The sequence below is a fragment of the Scyliorhinus torazame genome, chromosome 6 (assembly GCF_047496885.1).
Source record: "Scyliorhinus torazame isolate Kashiwa2021f chromosome 6, sScyTor2.1, whole genome shotgun sequence".
Lineage (NCBI taxonomy): Eukaryota > Metazoa > Chordata > Chondrichthyes > Carcharhiniformes > Scyliorhinidae > Scyliorhinus > Scyliorhinus torazame.
In genome coordinates this window covers 268103266-268114050 of record NC_092712.1, presented here as the reverse complement: position 1 = coordinate 268114050, position 10785 = coordinate 268103266, and the positions used below count along the sequence as shown (strand labels likewise).

At 46.1% G+C, this 10785-nt stretch overlaps 1 protein-coding gene across 8 annotated transcripts in view; it reads left to right on the top strand.

Annotated features, from left to right (window-relative positions):
• The first annotated feature begins 2432 nt into the window (after nt 1-2432).
• The window catches only part of kif13a (kinesin family member 13A), a 408670-nt gene continuing 400317 nt past the window's right edge, over nt 2433-10785 (top strand). For 5 of the 8 annotated variants that reach the window (XM_072509684.1, XM_072509681.1, XM_072509683.1 and 2 more), the window contains exons 1-2: nt 2443-3149; nt 3333-3429. In XM_072509684.1, coding sequence (XP_072365785.1) covers nt 3095-3149; nt 3333-3429 — 152 coding nt within the window. In that variant the 5' untranslated portion in view covers nt 2443-3094. Of the gene's footprint in view, nt 3150-3332; nt 3430-10785 lie in introns of all 8 variants that reach the window. The other 3 variants (XM_072509688.1, XM_072509687.1, XM_072509686.1) reach the window with 2 other exon arrangements.

Genomic DNA, 10785 nt, shown 5'->3' with positions numbered 1-10785 from the left:
ACACAGGTAATCAGACCTGACCGAAACCCCTGCTTGTTTACATTTCAATGGCCCATTTTCCCTGGACAATAGAACGCCAATCAAGCAACCGGTACAGCCACAGACTGATCGGGGCCACTTCTTTGCTCAGAAAGCACAACTGCCAAGGTCAATGACCACTAAGGACCCGCCCAGCTACCAAGGCACCCGCCCCTTTATTGGCCAAAATCGAAGGGAGTGATCAGAGTCCTGTCGAACTATTGGGTCCAGGGTTAAGGACCGCCCCAAAGAGCGTGAAATTGCAGGGGGATAAAAGAGGACACAGCCATGTGTTCTGTCTCTCTTGGATCCGGCCTGTGCCTAACCCAATTTCAGCAGGAACAGCCAGCTAAGTTCAAGACCAACGATCGCTGCCTGATGGAAAAGCCCAGCAGAGACAGAGCCACTTTCTTTGAACCAGCCAAGTGAAATCCAGATAAAGGCCTTATCCATTTGCACTGTGCCGGTCGAAGTTAAGTATAGGTTATTGTAGCTGATAGGTGTAGTTTAACTCGTAGTAGATATTGTGTTTGCATGTTGAGATAACTCTTGTGTATGTAAATAAACTATCTTTTGAACTAACTAACTGGTTGTGTGGTCATTTGATCGATATAAGGGAAAGGCTTGTGGTTCACCGAGATAAATAAATAGAGCAACAATACATCTTAACCCAAGTTTTAACATTACTACAAAAATGATAGAATATGACAATTTCTTACATTCATCACAATGATGGTACTGCCTCACAGCACAATGGTGTTCTCAGTGTGAAGACAGGAGATCATGTCTGTAGGAACTGTGCAGTAGTCATTCCTATGAATATTGGCACAGGTAGATACATCTGCAATGGATAATTTGTGAGGTCAAGGTTTTTAAAGTCATGTTGGTTATCTTGTCACCTACTGAGGGTGTCCTTCAGGATGCAGCCAGTTTGGTCAGTCGTGGCATTGCTATCCCAATGTTTTTGCCAAGTGGTTCAACATGGAGGAATATGGATTTATCAGTTGAGGGAGGGTGGGAGGTAAGATAGTAATAAAATAAATAAATAATCTTTATTGGCACAAGTAGACTTACATTAACACTGCAATGAAGTTACTGTGAAAAGCCCCTAGTCGCCACATTCCGGCGCCTGTTCGGGTACACAGAGGGAGAATTCCGAATTCTCAGCTGGTACGGGAATTGAACCCGCGCTGCTGGCCTTATTTGGCATCACAAACCAGCTGTCTAGCCCACTGAGCTAAACCAGACCCTAATCAGTAGCAAGTTTCCTTGCCCATATTTAGGCTACTGTCATTAGACCCTATGAGATATGCAGTTAATCTTGAAGATATCTAGAACAACTTCCTCTTGACTGTATACCAACCACGGTATCATCACCTTATTTCGCTTGGACAAACCAATAGATATTATAGGAAATGACAGCAACAATGAAAAGCCAGGCTAACCATTTGTGTCATTCTGTGGGTTGTCCCAGCATCAAGTAAGGACCCCATGCTCAGGTTTCCAACCCATGACCAACAGCTGAGCCAGCGAATTTTCAGTACTAATGGTGGAAGAGCTAGACCCTCAAGGGACAATAGCAGCTTACAGGAGGAGGAGGAGGATCCTTCAGGGCAAGGACTTGCTTTTTAAGTGCACTCTGGGAAGGCAACAAGAAGGCAGCCACTTTGTTTTCTTTCCTCCGAAAAGGCGGCACCGTATCACAGCCGTTAGCTCTGTTGCTTCACAGTGCCAGGGTCCCAGGTTTGATTCCTGGCTTGGGTCACTGTATGTGCGGAGTGTGCACGTTCTCCCAGTGTCTGTGTGGGTTTCCTATGGGCGCTCCAGCTTCCTCCCACAAGTCCTGAAAGATGTGCTTGTTAGGCGAATTGGACATTTCTGAATTCTCCCTCAATGTACCCGAACAGGTGCCGGAGTGTGGCGACTAAGGGATTTTGACAGTCACTTCATTGCAGTGTTAATGTAAGCCTACTTGTGACACTAATAAAGATTATTATTATTCTAAAACTTGTTGCTTTGTTGACATTGAAAGTTGAATGACTGAAGAGGAAGGAGGGGCAATGCGGTGGGGCAGTGGTTAGCACTGCTGCCTCACAGCGCTGAGGTCCCAGGTTCGATCCTGGCACTGGGTCACTGTCCGTGTCGATATAAGTCTCACCCCCACAACCGAGAGGTGTGCAGGGTAGGTCGATTGGCCACGCTAAATTGCCCCTTAATTGGAAAAAGATGAATTAGTTACTTTAAATTTATTTTTTAAAAGATTGGACTGAAGAGGAAGGCGCAAGACAAATGGCATGGGGAAATGAGCAGAGAGGGAAGCTGCCCGTGGGCAGATCACTTGTGCATACCATTCGGGTGCGGTGCCCTCATTAATGAATGACTCCCCTCCCCCCCCGGACACAGATCTTGGCTAAAAGTAAATTATTAGCGGCACAGATAAGAGGCAGATAATTCGGTGTTTACACGGATGACATCATCGCATTCAACCCAGACTGAAAAACTTTCTCCTCCTGCCGATGGATCTGCTGAAGTGTTTCCAGGAGTTGGTGCTGCTGGTGGTGGTGGAGGGCTAGGGGGTCCATCGCGCGGTCGATTGGTTTCCCTCAGCTCGAGTTGTCTCTGACCTGAGGCCATTCGGGCGTTTCCGTAGGGGTGGGGGAGAGGGAGAGAGACCTGTTGCCGGCTGAAGTCGAGTTCTTTCGCCTGGTTCTCGGCTGTTTCCGTGCGGCAGCCTGGGAGGGTCGAGCCCGAGCTGAGCCCAGTCTGCTCGAGTCCAGGTTTCGGGAATCTCCGCGGGCCCTGACTTGACTGATTGAACGCCCGGAACATGGCGGCGGCGATGAAGGGAGCGGAGTTAAACATCTTTGGTTAAAAAAAAGGAGATCGGAAGGAGAGAGAAACAAGAACAACTCATCTCCCGTTTTAATTTGTCTCGAGTAATGGACCCGTGGCTTTTTGCAACACGTGCCCACGAAGAAGCCAAGAAAGATTTTGCAACAATTGGAGGGGCAACTAAAGGATTAAGTGGAAGTTCATAGGACCGTTGGGAAGGGAAAGAGGAATAAAAGTGTGGAAAATGTCGGACTCGAAGGTGAAAGTTGCAGTGAGAGTCCGGCCGATGAATCGACGGGGTAAGCACAAATAAAACTCCGATCAAAAATCGACAGCTCAGTTCGCACAGGGAATGTTTTCGGAAAGTGTCCGCGGTTGTGTGTTTGTATAAAAGAAAAAGCAACATTGTTAATGGGTTGTAGGGGAGCTGGATACACAGGAGTTGTGGGCTGTCTGGTAACATTGTGACCGATCTTCCACAGAGATGGAACTCAACACCAAGTGCGTGGTGGAGATGGAAGAAAATCAGACAGTCCTTCATCCGCCGCCTTGTTCCAACACGTCCAAGGCAGACAACAGGTAACACCCCGCGGCTTTCATAGCAACAAGAGTCTATTCCCACCTACCCCTAAACAACAAAAAAACTGCAATGCAAATAGTCTTCCCCCACCCGCTGTGAAAATTAACGCCCCGAGCGTGAGTTTTTAAATTCAAACTCTGCACAACAAAATCTGTTGTTCCCATTAGAGAAAGAGGGAGGAGGGGGAGAGTGTCTCTGACGATCGAGACCACAAACGGCGCCAGCAGCCACTTCTAGTCGGTGCGGCTCTTTAGATTAGAAAGTCCACAGATCTTTATGTGAAGCAGCTGCATTTAAAAACACTTTTATTTAAAAGGCGCATGTGTAACGTATATATTGCAACCGGTTCGGACGTCTCCCAATATTTAAAAAAAAAGAAGGAACGAATAATGTTGGCATATGCCCAAAAATTCCAATGCAACAGACCATAGAAATTGGAAGTGAAATGCTGGGCTGGGGGTGGATTTGGGTTGTAAATTGAACTGAGTAAACGAGTGGCGACTGACATGGAGCGTTCTTGATAAATGTGATGCGGGTGAAATAGATGCTTTGCAGAGGATGACTGGTGGCAACTGGGACTGTGTGATAGGTCTTGGACTTTAGTTCACTCAAACTGGCTTTTTGTGTGTTTTTTTTCGGTGTACTTTATTATTTGTTTTGTAGTTGCTGTTATCCAAGCTCCTCGATTTGTCCTGAATTTGGGGGCTGTAGTGTTAAGGTTTTTTTTTGTAAAGCCAGGTGACAGCAGAGACTGGGCTCTCTGCCACACTGCTGAATCCGCTCTGCAGTCTGCGTGTGTCCCTCTCCCTATATTGAGGCTCTTGTAACATTTCCCAACCGAAGCTTTACATTGTGACTCCCGCATTCAATTTGGCTACAAACTATGGGCGTGACGTTGTCCTTTATTTTTTTGGGGGGGGGGGGGGGTGGAGGGAAATACATTTTTCTTTTAGCTCGCAAATTTTGTCTGCTCTGTTTGAGGAATCCCTTTTTTTTCGGTTAAAAGATTGACTTGTGCAAACCATCACACATCCAGTCACACGCTTTTCAATTGGTTTGTGCAAGGGAAGACGCGGAACTAACCTATACCAACCGCAGCTCTAACCCTCCCTCCCACCAACCGAATCCCCAGTCACTGAAATATAACTATTTAAAAAGCAGGTGTGGCTTCTTCCCCCCCCCCCCCCCCCCCCCCAGCTTACTGACCGTCTCAGGCAGCGATTTGGTGTTCTCCTGATCTATTTGTTTTCTTTTGAGGGAGCCAGGTCTTTTGTACCGTATCTTTTGTATTTAGGGCGTTATTTGACTGCTGAGTGAACACCGTACACTCCATCAGACAGATCTTGCTTCAAGTTATTCCATCGTTTTTCGGTCGTGAGGATTCTTACACTGCAGGCCCATTTGGGGACATGTAGAAGGCATTTCACTGTCGCAAATCTGAACATCTGTATTTCGACTTACTTACAATATACAGGATACCACACATTTAATTAAGGGTTTGGACCAAGATCTTGTGCAGCAGCCCGACTGGAAGTCTGCTGTTTGTGTCTCGTTCGCGTCGCTCACTGATTTAACTGTTTGTAATGCCCTCCCCATTATCCATGTGATGCATTATAATTCAATACCAGCGGCAAATTATCAAGTCTATTTGTCTTTAATGGATTACGCAATCATTATTAAGTTGTATCTTTAAATTGCAGATGTGTTATTATTCGTAAGTGTTTCATTGGAATTCAGCAGTTGATGCACTGAAGTAATGAACATTTGGTAACATTATACTTGCCGCATTGTACACCTCACAATCCCTTCCCCAATAATGGTTGGGCCGAATGGCCTGCTTTCTGCACTGTATAATCTGTGCAATTTACTTTTTGAGGTAGTACACAATGAACGGAAAGTGAAAAGGCACATTGAAGAGTAGACAAGGTCATGGCTAGGTCAATTTTTAAATGAAGGAGATGGCCACCCATGGCTGTTTTTATAATTGCACAGTAGTGCAATGTGCCTGTTTCAGCATGTCACTTTGACAGTTCTTAAATTTCTTTGCACATAAGGATGTGGGCAAAGTGAGGGCTAAGAAACAACAGCCATTTGTCCCATCTGTTATCTTTTTAAAAAATAAATTTAGAGTACCCAATTTTTTTTTCCAATTAAGGGGCAATTTGGCATGGCCATAATTGAAGGTTCTTTTGTTTTTCTGCCTCTGTAGATAGTTCAGGCAGTGCCCTATTGGCCCCCCCCCTTCACCAACACTCCGACTCCCTCCCCACCACCCTCCTTTACCCTCTCTCCCCACCACCCCCTTCTGTTGGTACAGAGGCGAGGGTATCTGGTCTCTCCAGCACAAAGTTTAGTGCTTGTACCATTTGGCCTTGTATATATCTATTACTGTTCTAATAAAAAGATATGGCCAATCTCCCTAACCTGCACATCTTTGGGCTGTTGGGGTAAAACCTATGCAGACATGGTGAGAATGTGCAAACTCCACATGGACAGTGACCCAGGGCTGGGATTCGAACCCGGGTCCTCAGCGCCGCAGTCCCAGTACTATCGTCCCACCTGTTATCTTATTTTCTGTGCAACTCCGTTTTTACTTCTGTTATGTTACTTAATTAATTATTTTGTTACGCAATTTGGGGTAAAGAAGATATTCATAACAATTTCTATATTGATTTTTCATTGATAATTTATATTCTGTCATACTTTGAGCTTGTGTTTTGCTAAAAGGCAACCTGTCTCCTCCTCTCCACCCCCACCCAACACACACACATACGTATACACACACACACACACATTAAACCGCCGTGCTCCATATTTTCAGCATTTCTGTTCCCGTTGGTACATGGTGAGGTTTACCGTAAGATTTTATTTTTTATAGACGGTTATGTTATTCAGTTAGCTCATTAATTTGTTGTCTTTCAAGACTAGGCTGCTTAGTTTCTACTTTCCTGATTTTAAAAAAAAATTAATTTATGGATGTGGGTGTCATTGGCTAGACCAGCATTTATTGCCCATCCCCAATTGCCTTGAGAAGGTGGTAGTGATCTGCTTTCTTGAACCCTTGCAGACCCTGAGGTGCAGGTACTCCCAGAGAATCATGACCCAGCAACATGAAAGAACAGTGATATATTTCCAACTCAGGGTGGTTAGTGACTTGGAGGGGAGCCTCCAGGTGGTGGTGTTCCCAGGTATCTGCTACCCTTGTCATTCTAGATGGTAGTGGTCATGGGTTCGGTGGGTGCTATCTCAGGAACAGAGGGTGAGATTCTCCACTCCCGTGCCGGTTGGGAGAATCGCCTGGGCCGCCAAAATTTCCCAGGACGCCAGTCCAACGCCCTCCTGCGATTCTCCCAAGCGGCGGGAACGGCCCGGTCGAGTTCCGCGGGCCGCAGGCCGGAGAATCGCCAGAGACACACAAAATGGCGATTCTCCGGCACCCCCGCTATTCTCAGGCCCGGATGGGCCGAGCGGCCAGGCCAAAACAGCGGGTTCCCCCCGGCGCCGTCCACACTTGGTCGCTGCCATCGGGAACAGTGGGGGGTGGGGGGGGGCGGCATGCGAGGGGGGGATCCTGCACCGGGGGGACCTCCTTCCTTCCGCAGCCCCGCATGATCCGTCCGCCATCTTCTTGCGGGGCGGACTTAGAGAGGACGGCAACCACGCATGCGTGGGTTGGCGCCGGCCGCGTCATCTATGCAGCGCCGCCTTTACGCGGGCGACGAGGCCTGACACGTGTAGATGACGCGGCCCCGATCCTAGCCCATTGTCAAGGCCTGAATCGGTCGGGACCGGGGCCGTTTCGCGCCGTTCTGAACCTCGACTGCGTTCACGACGGCGCGGCCACTTCGGCGCGGGAGTGGAGAATCCCGCCCAGAGTTCTTGTTGCACATTTGTTATTTATTTATTTATAAAATTTAGACTACCCAATTATATTTTTCCAATTAAGGGGAAACTTAGCATGGCCAATCCACCTACCCTGCACCTCTTTTTGGATTTTGGGGGTGAGACAAAGGGAGAATTTGCAAACTCCACTGGATAGGGGGCCGGGATCAAACCCATGTCCTCGGCGCCGTGAGGCAGCAAGCTAACCACTGCACCATCGTGCTTCCCCCTTGTCGTGCATCTTGTAGATGGTACACACGGCTGCTACTGTTCATTGGTGGTGGTGGATTTGAATGTTTGTGGAAGGGCGAACAATTCAGTTGTGTCCTGGATGGTGTTGAGCTTCTTGAGTGCTGTGCTCATCCAGGCAAGTGGAGAGTATTCATCACACTCCTGATTTGTGGCAGGCTTTGAGGAGTTAGGAGATGAGTTACTCACCACAGGATTCCTAGCCTTTGACCTGCTCTTGTAGCCACAGTATTTATATGGCTAGTCCATTTCAGTTTCTGATCAATGGTTAAATGTAAATGTCGGCACAGCTCCAGAGGACCACAGCCTGCTCTCTCCTTTGAGAACTGACTGGTGGTGATTTAACTTGAGGGTCATCAGACCTCAGGCAAGGGGCAAGGTTAAGAAGGCGGCACCTTCATGGATAACCTCAGCCTGTACGGGAATTGGTGTTGCTTTGCTTCATGAACCAGTCATCCAGCCAATTGAGCTAACCCACCCCCAATGTTAATGGATTGGATTAGATTTGTTTATTGTCACGTGTACCGAGGTACAGTGAAAAGTATATTTCTGCGTGCAGTACATGATAAGAAAATACGTAGGATAAGTTGGTAGTGGGGTATTCAACAATTGTAATGCCATTGAATGTCAAGGGACAATGATTAGATCCTCTCTTGTTGGGGATGATCATTGCCTGGCACTTGTGTGGTGCAAATTTTACTTGCCACTTGTCAGCCCAAGCCTGCATATTGCCCAGGTCTTGCTGCATTTGGATATGGACTGTTTCAGGATCTGGGGAGTCGCGAACGGTGCTGAACATTGTGCAGTCATCCGCAAGCATCTGAACATTTGACCTTATGATGGAAGGAAAGTTATTGATGAAGCAGCTGAAGATGGTTTTCCACAGCTTATCCCAGTACTTTTCAAATCTGCTTTGTTTTGTGTGCTGTTTCTAGTGTAAATATATTTCTGGTGAAATGGTAACCAAAGCTGAGAATTGATTAACAGACAGAATACAGATTAGGAATTAAATGGGTCATTCTCAGTTTGATAGTCTGTGACTGGGGTATTGCAAGGATCAGTGCTTGGGGCCCCAGCTGTATGATTTGAAGGTGGGGCCCAAATGTAATATTTCCAATTTGCTGATGACACAAAACTAGGTGGGGGTGGGAGTTGTGGGGGGTGGGGTGCAAAGAAGTTTCAAGGGGATTTAAACGGGCTGAGAGTGGGCAAGAAATCACAAATGGAATACAATGTGAAAAATTGTAAAGTTATGCACTCTGGTAGGAGGGAACAGAAGTGTGGAGTATTTCGTAAATGATGAGAGATTGGAAATGTTGATGTTCAAAGGGACCTGGGTGTCTTTGTTCATAAGCACTGATAGCTAACATGCAGGTACACCGAGCAATTAGGAAGGCAAATGAGATGTTGGCCTTTATTATGAGTGCATGAGTAACAAAGTCTTGCTGCAACCGTATAAAGTCTTGGGAGATTGCACCTGGAGTATTGTGTGCAGTCTTCCTTCCATCATAAGGTCAGAATGCTTACTAATGTCCAACACCATTCGTGCTTCTTCAGATACTGAAGTAGTCCATATGCAAATACAGCAAGACCTGAAAAAGATCCAGGCTTGGGCTGGCAAGTTACATTGGTGCCACACTGGCAATGACATTATCTAACAAGAGAAAATCTAGCCATCACCCCATGACATTCACTGGCATTACCATCACTGCATCTCACACTATAAAACATCCTGGGGAGTCCCCATTGACCAGAAACTGAACTGGAGCAGCCATATGAATACTGTGGCTACAATCTATGATTCTATGAAGCGCAGGTCAAAGGCTCACAATCTGTATGAGTAAATCATTTCTGATTCTCCAAAGCATATCCACTATCTACAAGGCATGGCAACCTCTGCCACCTGGAAACGCAAGGGCAGGAGACGCATAGGAGCACAACCCCCTCATGTTTCTTTCCAGGTCACACACCACCCTAACTTAGAAGTATATCATCTTTTATCCTTTACTGTTACTGAACGGAAAAACCTGGATCTCCCTAATAGCCGTGTAGATGCACCTGCGCCACTTCGACTGCAGTGTTTCAAGAAGGCACAACACCACCTACCTAAGGACAGTTCGAACTGGCAACGAATGCTGGCCTTGCCAGTGATACTTGCATCCATGAAAGAATATTTATTTTACCCCCCCCCCATTTCTGGAATGTCTTTCAGCCCAACAAATGTCTTTCAGCCCTCCAACTCTCCAAGATTTCCATGCTCCTCTGACTCTGCCCATAGCTGCTTGAACCCATAGCACTGGCATTTGTACCTTCAACCCCTCTCTGCATTTTCCTCTTTCTCCTTTAAGATGCTCCTCACAAACTGGTCAAGGTTTTGGTCACGTGCCATAATGCTTCTGTTTCGTGACTTGAGAAATTTGGGACCGTAAATCTAAATTATAACCAGATTTTCTTTCACATGTCTTAAGATTTTATTCAACACTTCAACTGGGGACCAGATCTGTTCCATGATATGTGTGCATGTACAGGGCATTATAAACTGAAGTATCGCTTGATGCCTTTTGGTTTTGTACCTGTGCTTCAATTCTGAATTTTCAATACAACCCTAACAATAGCCTTACGACCAAGTTTTTTCTCTTAAGCAGAACACACATCTTTTGAATGACTGGCCTCCATTTCCTGTCGATCTGTTTTTCTTTGAGAGCACCAAGCTCTGCTCCGTTACGTTGTTTAATTGTTGGAAGCATTTTGCTCTTATTATAAGTGTCCACATCCGTGTCTGTCCAGGAAGACGATGGTACCAGGAGCACTGACCAGTGTTCCCTTGTGGTCATTGATGCTCCTGCGACTCTTTGGGCCAAAGATCTCCATTGGGCCACATTTAGGTTTATAGTCACCCAGAGTAGAGGGTGAACAGACTTCAGCACTGCAGTGCAGGTAAATCTGTCCAGAGAGAGGCTGCTTCAAGATGAAATATCAAACAAAAGTTCACAATATTAAATGCATTCTTACCCATAATTTATATAAATCTAAAGTAACTTGTTTTGACTTCAGTCTAGTGCTTGAGATGCATCTGAATAGTTTGATAATTAAGATCATTTGCCATATACTGGACAGTTTCTGTCTTATTCATAATTTCATCCCAAATGGTTTTCCTTAAAAAATTTGCTGTTTTAATGTGTAAAACAGTGCACTTATCGACACACAGTTCCAAAGTCTTATGA